The following is a 15821-nucleotide window of genomic DNA, read 5'->3' as shown; positions in this document are numbered from 1 at the left end:
AATTGTACTCAATCGTTTATGATTACAAGGAAGAATTTGGCAGTGCATACTAAAACCAGACCGCATCTGAAATGACTACCAGAGGCGTGCAGAGCCCCCTAGAGGCAACATACACACCTTGTATTCAAATCAGATGCTAAACTATGCACTAGTGCCCTAAACTGTGAAGAAAACTTTAATGCAAATATTAAATGGCAAATGTGAGCAGCTAGCCATAAGGTAAACTTACAGACAGCAGGGAGAGGTGGCAGTGCTACCCAAAGCAGGCTGCATCTGAATGACTACCAGCATAGCTGTGCAGAGTCTAATTATAGGCTAGATACACTTCTTGCATTTGAAAATGCACCAAAGTAACATTAATAGAGGATGTTAGCTTCCAAAAACAGCTTGTATACAGAGTGTTCCGTACTGGACCCTTCCACCGTGATGAGGTCATCCTTCTGGAAGGGACCCTAACCTCTAACTAATCATCAAACATATTGTGAACCTGGGAGCAGCTGGGATCGTCTATGATTGGCTACAACCATTGATCCCTATGTGGTAGGTGCTTCTGGTGCCCAACTCACCTCTTGGGCACCCAATATCCAATAGTTAACACAGGTGTCACATGACCTGATGCGAGCTGCATCACTTCAAGTATGCCCAGTAGAGTTTGCAACAGCTTACCGGGTCATATTAGCCATAAGGTACAGACTAACCAGAAAGCTCATGGTGACCCAGAACTCATTGGAGTGTGTAAGGGACTACAATGGTACTAAAAGCCCCCTTACTAAGGTGTTAAGAAAAACAAAAGTTTTCTTTCCTAAAACAGAAAGAATTTGCGATAATTCAGGTTGGAGTGAGCTTGAGATGTCTCCCAGAGCAACACTGCTGAATATATGCAAATTAACCATTGTACCCTTAGAAGCTAAACACACCTCCAGAACCGCTGGAATGCAATGATGTGTCAGCTTGTTAATTTGTACAGAGCCAGAATAATCCAACATGCATACAGACTGTTTCGGATTGTTTGATCCTCATCAGTGCATGGCTCTATGGAGTAGGGCAGATTATAATGGTTAATTTGCATATATTCAGCAGTGTTGCTCTGGGAGACATCTCAAGCTCACTCCAACCTGAATTATCGCAAATTCTTTCTGTTTTAGGAAAGAAAACTTTTGTTTATATTAGCCATAGTGAGGATTGCTGAGAGGCTAGCACACTGATGGTTGTGTGATGGCAGTCGCCGGTCGTGAGAACTCTTATTAATAAATCCAGGCTGTATCCTTTCTATTCCCCCATTAGCTGCGGCCCAGAGCTGGAGTATGATAGGCCGACACGTTCCGGAGCGGAAAGTTACCTGTAGAATATAGGATGGATAAGATGAAGACATTAATGGTCTGTACAATTTACGCGATGCTGAAATAGAATTATTTTTAGGAAGTGGTTTCGAGGCGCAGAACTCTAGGCTGTCATGTGCACAGTGTCACCCTCAGAAGCAGCAGAAGCGAAGAAAAGAGATCAGACAGAGAGAAAGATTTGAGTGGGATCCGCTCCGCAATCTGACAGTTTTTAGGCTTCAGAAAAACTCTCGGCTTGCCGACCTTTAAATAGGATGCGGGGGAAGAGTGAAGATGGTTTGCAGCGTGCAGAAATACCGCGCTTTCTGATGATCTCCCAGTGTCCCTCTTTCCCTCACAACTAGACCTTATTTAAAGGGACTCCAAGCACCTCTCATTGGTATGCTTTTAAGACTCTGACCAGTATTGCAAAGTACTTAAAGATGCATACCTTTCAGTAGCTTGTGCTCTACTCTTTCAATTGATGCCTGAAACGCCATTCTACACCAAATAGCTTTCGTTTGATTTCAATTTAAAAATCACGGCTGCCATCTTGGCTATGTTATAACTTCCGGGTCACCCGTCTTCTCTGTTAGAGAAGTGCATCACTGAATGAAGCAGGAAGAGGAAGTGACATGCATGGCCATTGCAAGAGGCTCCTCTAGGGGGTCATAGCACGACTTTGTTGGAAGTCATCTGGCTTAAAGGGAACCAGAGATGAAGCACCCTTGTGTTTTACCATATATATCAGTAAGAACATTAGAGAAAACACTTACCATGCTCTCTGTTTCATCCTCACTGCTAAAAGTGTCTGTTATCAGCTGTGATAAGAATCCCGGACTGAGCATTCAGTCTGGCTTTGCTGGGAATGATTATAGCTGAGTCATTATAGCAGAGCCACAAGGGGGCAGGCTTGGGCTTGAAAAGACATCAGAGAAGAGAGACTCAGCTAGAATCTTTCCGTAGCAAAGCTAGACTGAGTGCTCAGTCGGGGATTCTTATCAGAGGTGATAACAGTCAGATTAAACAGAGAACAATGAAACAAACAGCAGATTAGGGGTTTCCTGTCATGTTCCCACTGATTTATAAGGTAACATACAAGAGGGTGCTTCATCTCTGGTTCTCTTTAAAGAGAACCCGAGGTGTGTTTAAAGAATGTTATCTGCATACAGAGGCTGGATCTGCCTATACAGCCCAGCCTCTGTTGCTATCCCAAACCCCACTAAGGTCCCCCTGCACTCTGCAATCCCTCATAAATCACAGCCATGCTGTGAGGCTGTGTTTACATCTGTAGTGTCAGTCTCAGCTGCTCCCCCGCCTCCTGCATAGCTCCGGTCCCTGCCCCCGTCCCTTCCCTCCAATCAGCAGGGAGGGAAGGGATGCAGGCGGGGACTGGAGTTCTGCAGGAGGCGGGGAGAGCAGGAGATTGACACTATAGAGATAAACACAGCCAGCTCTGACAAGCTGTTTGTCAGCAGCGTGGCTGTGATTTATGGAGGGATTGCAGAGTGCAGGGGGACCTTAGGGGGGTTTGGGATAGCAACAGAGGCTGGGCTGTATAGGCAGATCCAGCCTCTGTATGCAGATAATATTCTTCAAACCCACCTCGGGTTCTCTTTAAAGGCATACCCATGGGAGGTGCTTGGAGTCCCTTTAATTCAATTTCATTCACTTTTTCTCCTGAGTTTTCTCCTAGGAGATCATTTTTAATCTGTTCTTTAAAATAACTTTTCAGCTCTCTGCAACTGAAAAACAGCACCACAAAAGTAGGTGAAAAAGTGCTCCCAACATTATTCTGAGTGTTTTCCTTCTTGCTGTTGGCTTACAAGAAATGTATTGAGTGTGAAAAGGTATTTTTTTTTTATTTATTTATAGTGTGAAAATATCACCCCGCTGACAGAAGGCATCGAATCAGAATGTAAAATCTTCTTTAATCATTCCGTTAATGGGAACAGTTGATAATTGCCTTTCCAGTTAGTATAGATCAGTGATGGCTAACCTTGGCACTCCAGCTGTGGTAGAACTACAAGTCCCGTGAGGCATTGCAATACTCTGACAGCTCTAAGCATAGCTTGGGGGGCGGGGGCAGAGGCATGATGGGATTTGTAGTTTTGTCACAGCTGGAGTGCCAAGGTTAGCCATCACTGGTATAGATGATTCAAATTGCATCAAAAGAACAAATCTGAAGGATAAATAGTACCGTTAACGGGTACCTTTCCATACAAACTCTATGGCAGATTGGTATTGTGTGTGAGCTGCATTTGCAGGAGATTCTGGTGCACCTATAATAAGTGTGTATTTGTGTGTACAGGGCTGAATTTACCATAAGGCACTGCAGGCACATGCCTGCAGGCGCCTGATGGTGGAAAGGCAGGTCACTCCCCCCTCCCAGAGTACCCCCCTTCTTCCCTATGCAGAGTCCTGAGCAAAGCATAAAGGAGTGGTTAATCACCCGGCTCTCAGCATTCCACTGAGGAGATCTCCCTTCAGCACCGCTATTTATACACTTTGTGATGCAGTACTGTTTCTCAGCTGCAGGGGGCAACCTTTATGACTAAATAAAGCCGCACAGTTTCTCTCTATAAGCTCTCCAGCTAATGCTTGAACTATCGCTATAAGCTCTGACAAAAATAAGCTGTAAGCTGATTGGTTGCTGATGTAATAATACCAGTGAAGAATTTTGAATGAATTTCTGAATATGTGTGAATCGTCCCTTTACAGAAAGCCATCGATGCAGACAACGCCGGGGTGAATCCCATCGGGAACTACACCAACAGCAGCAGCCACTGGGACCTGGGCAGCGCCTTCTTCTTTGCGGGAACGGTCATCACCACGATAGGTGAGTGTCGTCCTTGTGCTGTTCACCCTCTGATTAGTGGTTGTTATAGTGGTGGGAGGAGCTATGAGGGCTAATCTATGATGTCTGGAGGCTATAAGCAGAAAAATCCTTAGAGAGAAACTCCGACCAAGAATTGAACTTTATCCCAATCAGTAGCTGATACCCCTTTTTACATGAGAAATCTATTCCTTTTCACAAACAGACCATCAGGGGGCGCTTTATGACTGATATTGTGGTGAAACCCCTCCCACAGGAAGCTCTGAGTACTGAGGTACTCCTGGCAGTTTCCTGTCTGTGAACCTTGTTGCATTGTGGGAAATAGCTACATCACCTGCCAACAGTAAAAATGTCACCATGTAATAAATGTCAGAATGTAAATCAGGGATTTAAAATAATTTTACAATGGGCAAACGCTGACTAAATAATGTATACATAATTATTGTAAAAATGAAGCACGTTTTTTCTTACATTATTTCCACTGGAGTTCCTCTTTAAATTCCGCCCATCAATACATATCACCAAGGGCGTAACTAGAAATCACTGAGCCCTCCTGCGAAACTTTGCATGACACGCGCGTAATGTTTTTTGGACGCAATCGCACATTTTCACGCACAATCGCGAATTCTCGTGTGCAAACGTGAACATTTTGTGCGTGAAAATTCGCGATTACACGTGAAAGCCGGTACTCGCGTTGTAACGTGCGCAAAACGCTAGCACTCCCGTGCTATGAGTTAGCATGGTTTAGTGAATCAACCCCATGGTGTGCAGAAAACCGACAGATGAGGGTGCTCACTGCCTCAGCTTATTACACTCATTCTGTCCATACTCCTCAAGCATCACTACAGTACACAGCACTTAGGAAGGGGTCGAGCAGCGTTGTACACAAGACCCTTCTGCCCACTGAATAGGAACGGTCTACAAATATTTGTTTGCAAAACTGTGTAGAATTCCTTATCAGTGGCTGTGCAGATGCAGTCATTAGAACAATTGTGCAGAGAGCAGAACGTTTTTTCTTTCTGTGCTCTTAGTTGTCAGTCTCTCAGGACAGAGAGAAGAAACTTCTCCCCCCACGGGCCCTCTGCGGCTTCTGGGCCCCCCGCGGCTGCATCCCTTGCAGGGTCTATTGTTACACCCCTGCACATCAAGCCAGAAAACTGCAACTGGGGAACGGCCATTTTAAAAGTCTTATATGCCATGTGTATTCAGTCGTGTGCTATAAAATCACACGTCCGATTAAAATAGTTGAAAACAAATGAATATTCTTGTGCATAGTACAGTGGCATAACTAAGAAGCCTGGGGCCCCAGAACCTGAATGAGTATTCCTAGTGCCAGATAATTGGGGTTTTACTGTAAATGAATAAAGTCGCCAGTTGCTACAGCTAGACAAGTAAAGGGACCCGTACACCAATCGATTTTTGCACAGCAGATTCGATCGCTGTACGGAGATGGAGATTGATGCCCTGACATGGCTGACAGATCGCTTTGCGGTTGAAATCTATCAAAATTACAGATCGGACAGGACGGTAAATTTGTGGTCAAAGGGGGCGGGGCAGGGGGGGCGACAGTATCTATGCCTAGAATCTGCGATGGGCCCCCCAGCTAATACTCAGTGGCGTAGCAATAGGGGTTGCAGAGGTCTCGACTGCACTGGGGCCCTTGGGCCAGAGGGGGCCCGTAGGACCTTCCCTCAACTGCAGTATTAGCTCTTTATTGGTCTTATGCTGATAATGATCACTTTTATAAATGCTTTGAATGATAATAATCAATAACAAGCTGTTCCCCGTCCCCTTCTTGCACCTCTGACACTGTGGCTGTCCTTGGCAGGTTCTGGTGCGCTATATAAATCATGTATAGGGTGCTTGGAGGGGAGGGGCATGTAAAATTCTCACCAGGGGCTAGGAATAGAGATCCGGGGCATTTTTGGGCACTGCAGCCAGAGAATGGGTGTGGCCATTCACCCGGATGTGGGTGTGGTCATGGGTGGAGCCAAATTTACATGAACTTAACAGCAGTCTAAGTAGGCCTGCCCAGCAAAATGTTGGCGATCTCTCTAATACGAAAAAAAAAAATGCAGCATATCCCATAAATAGGCAGTGTCACTTTCGCAGGCCTAAACCTGCTTCATCAGGCAACAAAGGATAGGAGTACACGACTGGGGACAAAAGGCACATATTGGTGTGTATCCGGACATAAGAACACGTATACATATCTAGTTTCATTTATAGGGTGTAAAGGAGTAGTATATTCAAATTGTAAAACCATATGCAAGCCAAGTGCTGTGAATAAGGGGGGGGGGGGGGGTTATGGGGGTGGGGGGAAAGTAGGGGGTGTAAGATAGGGGTACGGAAATTCTGTATGGGCAGGGGAGGGGCGAGAGCCGGAGTGACGGGTGTGCGTATTGTAATATAGCGAACGAGATGACAGAGGAACACCAAGAGCCCCAATAGTGTAGTATGTATTGACAAAGGAGGTAATGACAAAGAGTAATAGTTGCTATACTAACAAGCATGGGTCACCAATAGGCAACCACTGTAAAGGCAGGTGGGGAGATTATTCTGACCCCACTCAGGAATAAGAAGTCGCTCTCGGTAGATAGTAGAAAAGGGTCGCAACCCTCCACCCAGGGTGGATACAATATTATATAGGAGAGAACAGAGGCGCCAAAAGGATAAAAGGGGGTTTAAAGGAGCTGTCAGAGGTGCCGAGTGTTGTTTGTTTTGCTAGATGCTGTAACTCCATTTTCTATTGCCTGAGGAAGCGGGCGCTGACCCGTGAAACGCGTTGCTTTGTTTTATCTGGAGTTTGTTAATAAATAGACTGAATGTACAGTCGTGTTGTGTCTGCTTGGAGGAGGTAAGTCCATCACTGCCTCCTCTAATTACCAAATTTTTGGCTTTTAAGCTCCTTTAAACCCCCTTTTATCCTTTTGGCGCCTCTGTTCTCTCCTATATAGTATTGTAATATAGAGAATATATAATGTATGGTATATATAATAGTAAGCAGTGATCAGCGCTATGCTTATAATTGGGTGTGGTAGGGGTTAGGTGAACAGAAGAAAACACAGAATCAGGGTTAAAGCAAAAGGTGGTATACATCATATTAAGTCTTGGTCAGCGGTTTATTTACAATATGGTGTGGTGGGGGTTAGAAAGTGAACACACAGAATCAGGGTGGAGGTAAAAAGGAAACATCAATAGAGACACTTATATATCTACAGTGTATATCATTAGGGTTAGTGTGCACAGACCTTTGACTTCAGTTCAGCTGTGCTTTTGCAGATTGGTCAAATGCTCCGTTTTTCCAGGTGTGCAAGTAACTTTTTGCTGAAAATTTCTTCTCAGGCTAATGTCATAAAGTGATCTGAGCTCAAAGTTATTGTAGATGTGTGGAGGGAGGATGAGAGGATTCTCCTGGAATACCGCAGTCCTCACCTCCCTTGATCCTCCCGCTGGGCTTATTATCCCAGTTAAATTATTTTCCTTAAAATTTCTGGAATATCCGGAGACCGCTGGATGCCGTGAGCGTCTTGTGGTGACCCTTAAACAAGCATGAAATCAGTTTAACCTTCATGTTTGATGCCCTGAGGTCCCCCAGGGAGGCAATCCGGAGAGCGATGGCAAAAAAATCGCAATAAGCCTGCCGGGTTCATTATTCCGTGTAGATCGGAGGCAGAATCGCAGCGTAATCTGAGTTCCTGTAATTGGCAAAGCTGTGCGGGGAGGGGGGCGGGAGACAGGCAGGACCTCTGTACTCACCATGGTTACTGAGAAGAGAATTTAGACATTTTGGCTTTGCTTAAAATAAGAATTTTCGTGAAATGTAGCGAATTATCATAAAGGCAGAATTCATTTATTTATTGTGAAAATGCATTGAAGTCAGCTGGACAGAAATGAATAGAATTTTCCAAAGCTGACATTGCAGGTTTCACACTGCCAACCTGCCGTAGCGGTGCGCACTGTAACCACAATGGCAAAAAAAAAGCAGACGGAGATTACTGCGGCAGTGGGCGGTAATCTCCATTCTGGCTGCAGGCCAAGCAGGAAATGAGCTCTCTAGCACTCACTTTAAAGGATACCCGAAGTGACATGTGACATGATGAGATAGACATGTGTATGTACAGTGCCAAGCACACAAATAACTAGGCTGTGTTCCTTTTTTTCTTTCTCTGCCTGAAAGAGTTAAATATCAGGTATGTAAGTGGCTGACTCAGTCTTGACTCAGACAGGAAGTGACTACAGTGTGACCCTCACTGATAAGAAATTCCAACTATAAAACACTTTCCTAGCAGAAAATGGCTTCTGAGGACAGGAAAGAGATAAAAAGGGTTAAATAGTTAATAGATTTTAGCTCTGGCATACGTCAATGAATGTGTCATTGAGCAAAAACCATAAAACAGTTAAAACTTTTAGCAGATTTAAACATAAAATAAAACTGTGGAATATCTTAAAAAGTCATTTTTAAGTGAAGGAAGATAGAGACAATCATTTATTTAATTAGTTTATTTCCGCTTCGGGTGTCCTTTAACTATAAATGCCTTTATATACTTTGCCTTAGGTTTCCTTTAAATACAAAAGTACGATTGTTTTCTAAAAATGTCACCATTAATGGGCATCCTGACGATTGCTTTATAGGCAGTGTTAGCAATGTGTGGGGTTGAGGACTTCACCAGACAGAGGCACCATAACCAATCCTTTCAATTGTTCAGTTGTTGTACCTTGCCTGAGGAAGCGGGAGAGACCCGCAAAACATGTTGCAGATTATATTGGTACTAGTGACCTTAGCCCGTTAAAAAGACGGTACATCCGCCGTACATCCACTGTGCATCCGCTGTACATCCACTTAAGATCCACTGTACATCCGCTATGCGCGCCCGACAGGCACTCACGTGCCCACGCGTGCACACACACGCCCCTCCTGGCCCCCCTGCCGCGTCATTCCCTCACCTCTCCTGTGTCTCTGCGTCCCTCCCTGCACATGCGCACAACAAAAACACACACACACACAGGGGCGCGGGACGCAGAGACAAAGGGGTTTTATTATAGAGGATAAGAAATAAACGTTATCCTTTATGATACAATTTTCATCTCTTCTGTGGGGATGTAAGTCCACCAGTAACACCCTCCCCCCTCCTCATATTTAGACTGTTTTTAAATATTTTATTCTTTACTGGCGCCTCTGTATATATAACACAATTTCACCATTTTTGTCCATGTTATCATTTGTGTTATTACATTTTGTTATGAACTGAACTATTCTGTGGAATCCAAACTCTAAAATAACGTCTGATTTGTGTATTATTGGGGTAAAGACTGATGGGTGCCAGTAACTTCCGTCAGTTCCAAACTATTTCATAGACAACAATTGTAGTTCTTCTTTCCTGGAGGAGGGGTACCGACATATTTGTCCACACCTGTATGTTTGGGACGTCTATAATAATTCTCCCCCTTCCTCCCATCAGGTTATGGAAACATGGCACCCAGCACACAAGGAGGGAAGATATTTTGTATTCTGTACGCCATATTCGGGATTCCTCTTTTTGGCTTCCTATTGGCCGGCATCGGCGATCAGCTCGGCACCATCTTTGGGAAAAGTATTGCCAGACTGGAGAAAGTGGTCAAGGTAAGAAATGATGAGAATCATTCCGCAGTGTTCCTATCAAATAGTGTAGGTGCTGAATGTGAATAGCAATGGCTCCTGCTTTGTGCAGCTCATCAGCAGATGAGATGCTTAAAATTCCGAGTGGATGCAAATTTTAGGTTAATTTTATGCAAATGTGTGCACCTTCCAAGCTGCGTTTATTACTATGAATTATTAGTATCTCATTGACCATCCCTATTCCCTACTAATTCATGCTGAAACACATTGGAAGTGTATGGACAGTCTAGTGGCAACAGTACTCCTAACAGAATGCTGTTGCTAAGGTTGCAAATAAGTGAATGCTAACTTTAGAATTGCTTTTTTTACATTGCAAAGCATGCTTGGGGTTCTGACAGGATAGTCCAGCACATGCTGCATGCCTTGAGGCACCCTTTGTAGGCCGGTCTGTCCTTGTGGGATTCCCCCTCTGTAGGCCACTTTGTCTTGGGAAGATTCTCCCTTTGTATGCTAGTCTGTCCTGGTGGGATTCTCCCTTTGTAGGATAGTTTTTCCTGGTAGAATCCCCCCTTTGTGGGCCAGTCTGTCCTGATGGAATCCCTCCCCTTTGAAGGCCAGTTTGTCCTGATGGGATCCCCCTTTGTAGTACAGTTTGTTCTGATGGAATCCCCCCTTTGTGGGCCACTCTGTCCTGATGGGATTCCACTTTGTAGGCCAGTCTATCCTGGTGAGATCCCCCCTTTGTGGGACAGTCTGTCCTGGTGAGATCCCCCCTTTGTGGCACAGTCTTTCCTGATGAAATCCCCCCTTGTGGCCAGTCTGTCCTGATGAAATCCCCCTTTGTGAGCCAGTCTGTCCTGATGGAATCCCCCTTTGTGAGCCAGTCTGTCTTGGAGGGATTCCTCCTTTGTAGGCCAGTTTGTCTTTGTGGGATTCCCCCTTTGTAGGCCAGTTTGTCCTTGTCGGATTCCCCCTTTGTAGGCTAGTTTGTCCTTGTGGGATTCCTCCTTTGTAGGTCAGTTTGTCCTTGTGGGATTCCCCATTTGTGGGCCCGTCTGTCCTTGTGGGATTCCCCCTTTGTAGGCCAGTCTCTCCTGGTGAGATCCCTTTTTGTAAGCCAGTCTGTCCTTGTGGGATTCCCCCTCTGTAGGCCAGTTTGTCCTTGTCGGATTCCCCCTTTGTACACATGTGAGTGGACCAGCCCTTGTCTCAGTAGCGTTTGTTGCGGAGGAAAGCCCTTGTCAGGTCACCATGGTAACAGTAACAGAATTAGATGCAATGAATTGTGCTGGGAATGCTGAAACATACAGCAGAATCTCAGGCTTTGGGGATTGAAGGACTTCGAGCCTTTTGCTGAGGGAAGACATGCGGTCACGTTCTGTCTTTTCCTCCATCAACTCTCCTAAAGAGCCTCCCCGAGGCCCAGGATTAATAATGTTAAAAGCTGTCGTGAATTACGACCTTTCCTTCAAGGAAATTACTTGTTCTAATTTGCATAAAGGCTAATTTGCATACATCATGTACGTTGCAAAAATATTTATTCTGCACATTAAAAAATACAAAGACCCCTGTCACCTTACAAGACGTGAGCAGACCAAAGCCCCTTTCACACATGACAGAATTTGCGTGCGCTTTTGCAAATTCATGCTCGCTAACGCAAGTCATCAACATTGCATCTGACGTTGTAGTGTGAGGCTAGGGGCACACTTAGCGGAAACTCTAGCATTGGGCCGCAGGAAAAATCACATATGAGTTTTTTATGCGCGCGTTTTCAAAAACGCTAGTTTTGTTTCTAATATGCAAAAACGCATAAAAATGCTTATAATCAAAATCAATGGAATCACAATGGTATGCGTTTTTCATTCGGCTTCATGCGTTTTTGTAAAAAAAAAATTGTTTTGTGATGCATTTCCGCTTCCTGTCGTCTTCCTATTAATTTGCATAAAAAGCAATTGTAAGGCCTCTTTCACAGTGGGACGTTGCATTTGATGCGACGTTAAGGTCGCATAACGTGCCCCTAATGCAACACATTGAAAGACTATAACTTGGACGTTATAGTACATTCTTTAGCCCTGCATTTGGTGCGCCGTTTTCATCGCACAGTGATGGAACGAAAACGGCTCCTGCGTTACATTTTTTATTTTTTTAAAACCTTACCGAGCATGTGCAACACACAACGCAGCAAATGTATTGCTAAACGCACAGCATGCAGCACTTTCGAAATATTGCTACACGTTACACACAACGCAACGTGTGCACTGTGAATGTCGCACAGACTTTTTATTGCTGTGCGTTAGTCTGTGTTATAAAATTTTCTAACGTGTGACTTTAACGTCGCACTGTGAAAGAGGCCTAAATCGTATGAAAAGGGCATATGCGTTTTGTATATGCAAACGCATTAAAACGCATGCAAAACGCTTGAAAAATGCATGTGCGGTAAAAAACGCTAACGCAAACGCACCATAAATGCAGCAAAAATGCAGAAAAAAAAGCACTCAAAAAAATATGCACATGACATAAAAAGCAGCCTTTCATGTTATCTTATGTGTGCACCTACTCTGTTTTCAAATTCAATGCAAATCAGTGGAAATGCAAATTTTCACATTCCAACGTAAATAAACTTCATGGAAAAATTCTGAATGCAAAATTTGCATAAATACGCAAGCGAAAAAAAATAGGATATGAAAAAATTCACAGATACAATTTTTTTTTAAAAAAATGCAGTCGGAAAGCACAAGATCGGTGTAAAGGCACACTAAATGTAAAGCTAGAATGCCCCACCCTCACTATTTGCAGGGAACTTAAATAACAGGACATCCGAGGTGAAAATAAACTGATGAGAAAAACAATTGTATCCATCCTCCTTCTCCTAAAAATGACTTTTTTTTAGCTATCCCAAAGTTTTATCTTATATTTAAATCTAGTTTTTCAGCTTTTACTGTTTTATTGTCTCTGCTCAATGATACATTCATTGAAGTATGCCAGAGCTAAAATCTATGAATTATTGACCTTTTTTAAATCTCTTTTCTGCTTTCAGAAGCCATTTACTGACAGGAAAGTGTTTTATGGCTGTAATTACTTATCAGTGAGGGTTATGCTATAGTCTGACCCGGTCCCGACCCGGACAGAAACTGTCACTTGCATACCTGATGTTTAACGCTTTCAGGCAGAGAAAGAAAAAAAGGAACACAGCCTAGTTATTTGTGTGCTAGGCACTGTACATACACATGTCTATCTCGTCATGTCACATGTCACCTTGGGTATCCTTTAAACTGAAGGAAAAAAAACGAATTTAACTTACCTGGGGTTTCTACCAGCCCCCTGCACCCGCCCTGTGCCCTCGCCAAAGCTATCCTCCAGTTGCAACCGTGCAAGCAGCAATTTCCACTTGACGCCGTTTGCACCGTAGACTTGGGAACCAAGTGTGATCGCGACAAGAATCGCACAAGCTGGTGATTGCGTTCGGGGAAAATCAATCTGCACTAGTGGCCAATAAGCAGCATGATTTACGTGTAAATGGTGGAGCTCTTGCGATTGGCAAAATTGTCTGGATTTCACTTTTTGAAGCCGATCACAGCGAGTGGAAAAGGGCTCTTACCCTGGGATGGTTTTAGATAAAATGGGACCCTGTGCAAAAATGAATGTGGGGGCCCTTACATTCTCATACTGGATTAACAGTAAACGTGTGACCTCTACAGTCTCTGATTTATAGAGCCCCTAACCAGCTTGGTGCCCTAAGCAACTGCCCAGCTTGACCCCATGGAAGCACCAGCCCTGCATTTAACAGACGTTCAGTTTTCAATGATAAGACTTAAAGGACAACTCTCATGAGAGGGATATGATATGGATCCTGCCATATTTATTTCCTTTTAAACAATACTAGTACTAGCCTAGATGTCCTGCTGACCCTGTACCTCTAATACTTTTACCCATAGACCTGAAGCAAGCATGCAACACATCAGGTGTTTCTGACATTATTGTCAGATCTGACAGGATTAGCTGCATGCTTGTTTCTGGTGTTAAATAAGACACAATTGCAGCCAAATAGATCAACAGGACAGCCAGGCAACTGCCATTGTTTAAAGAGAACCCGAGGTGAGTTTGAAGAATATTATCTGCATACAGAGGCTGGATCTGCCTATACAGCCCAGTCTATGTTGCTATCCCAAACCCCCCTAAGGTTCCCCTGCACTCTGCAATCCCTCATAAATCACAGCCACGCGTGGCTGTCAAACAGCTTGTCAGAGCTGGCTGTGTTTATCTCTATAGTGTCAGTCTGCTGCTCTCCCCGCCTCCTGCAGAACTCCGGTCCCCGCCTGCATCCCTTCCCTCCCTGCTGATTGGAGGGAAGGGACGGGGGCAGGGACCGGAGCTATGCAGGAGGCGGGGGAGCAGCTGAGACTGACACTACAGATGTAAACACAGCCTCACAGCACGGCTGTGATTATTGAGGGATTGCAGAGTGCAGGGGGACCTTAGTGGGGTTTGGGATAGCAACAGAGGCTGGGCTGTATAGGCAGATCCAGCCTCTGTATGCAGATAACATTCTTTAAACACACCCCGGGTTCTCTTTAAAGAGAACCAGAGATGAAGCACCCTCTTGTATTTTACCTTATAAATCAGTGGGAACATGACAGTAAACACCTAACCTGCTCTTTGTTTCATTGTTCTCTGTTTAAAGAGACACTGAAGAGAAAAAAAAAATTATGACATTATGATTTGTATGTGTAGTACAGCTAAGAAATAAAACATTAAGATCAGATACATCAGTCTAATTGTTTCCAGTACAGGAAGAGTTAAGAAACTTCAGTTGTTATCTCTATGCAAAAAAGCCATTAAGCTCTACGACTTTCAAAGTCGTGGAGAGGGCTGTTTTCTAACTTTTATTATCTGAACTGTTCCTGAACTATTTACTTTTTCTCTGCCAGAGGAGAGGTCATTAGTTCACAGACTGCTCTAAAAGAATCATTTTGAATGCTGAGTGTTGTGTAATCTGCACATATTATAGAATGATGCAATGTTAGAAAAACACTATATACCTGAAAATAAAAATATGAGAATATTTTCTTTGCTGCTAATCTTCTAGTAATTATTCATTGTACACAACCAATTCACTATAACATGTTTTTTTTTCCGCTTCAGTGTCTCTTTAATCTGTTATCACCTCTGATAAGAATCACCGACTGAGCACTCTGGCCTGGTGCACACCAAAAACTGCTAGCAGATCCGCAAAATGCTAGCAGATTTTGAAACGCTTTTTCTTCTTTTTCTGTAGCGTTTCAGCTAGCGTTTTGCGGTTTTGTGTAGCGGTTTTGGTGTAGTAGATTTCATATATTGTTACAGTAAAGCTGTTACTGAACAGCTTCTGTAACAAAAACGCCGGTGTTTTTCAGAGCGGTTTGCGTTTTTCCTATACTTAACATTGAGGCAGAAACGCATCCGCAATCCAAAAAATGCCTCACCCCGGGAGTATGCGTTTTTTCAAAACGCCTCCCGCTCTGGTGTGCACCAGCCCATTGAAATACATTACCCAAGCGTATCCGCAGCCGCAAGCGGATCGCAAAACGCAGCCGAACCGCTCTGGTGTGCACTAGGCCTCAGTCTAGCTTTGCTACGGAAAGATTATAGCTGAGTCTGTCTTCTCTGGTGTCTTTTCAAGCCCAAGCCTGCCCCCTTGTGGCTCTGCTGTAATGACTCAGCTATAATTATTCCCTGCAAAGCCAGACTGAATGCTCAGTCCGTGATTCTTATCACAGCTGATAACAGACACTTTTAGCAGTGAGGGTGAAACGGAGAGCAGGGTAGGTGTTTTCTCTAATGTTCTTACTGATATATATGGTAAAATACAGAAGGGTGCTTCGTCTCTGGTTCCCTTTAAAAGGAAATAAATATGGCAGCCTCCATAACCCTCTCATTACAGTTGTCTAGTTATGACCGTAATCAACAAATTACAATTTCGCTTACATTTTTTCAATTACGCTTATACGTAATTACGATTTCCAAATTCAATTGATTTCGTGTAGTCATTCGTAATTTTGTTGCGTAATTTTCGTGAAATTTCGCATAA

The 15821-nt window shown here is 43.9% G+C and overlaps 1 protein-coding gene across 4 annotated transcripts in view; it reads left to right on the top strand.

Annotated features, from left to right (window-relative positions):
* Positions 1–15821, top strand: part of KCNK10 (potassium two pore domain channel subfamily K member 10) — a 136243-nt gene that overhangs the window by 98085 nt on the left and 22337 nt on the right. For all 4 annotated transcript variants that reach the window (XM_068252244.1, XM_068252242.1, XM_068252245.1 and 1 more), the window contains exons 3-4: positions 4041–4158; positions 9618–9778. In XM_068252244.1, the coding sequence (XP_068108345.1) occupies positions 4041–4158; positions 9618–9778 (279 nt within the window). The remainder of the gene's footprint in view (positions 1–4040; positions 4159–9617; positions 9779–15821) is intronic.

Source organism: Hyperolius riggenbachi, chromosome 9 (genome assembly GCF_040937935.1).
Source record: "Hyperolius riggenbachi isolate aHypRig1 chromosome 9, aHypRig1.pri, whole genome shotgun sequence".
In the NCBI taxonomy this organism is placed as follows: domain Eukaryota; kingdom Metazoa; phylum Chordata; class Amphibia; order Anura; family Hyperoliidae; genus Hyperolius; species Hyperolius riggenbachi.
Note: the sequence above shows the minus strand (reverse complement) of the source record. Positions and strands in the feature narration are given on the sequence as shown.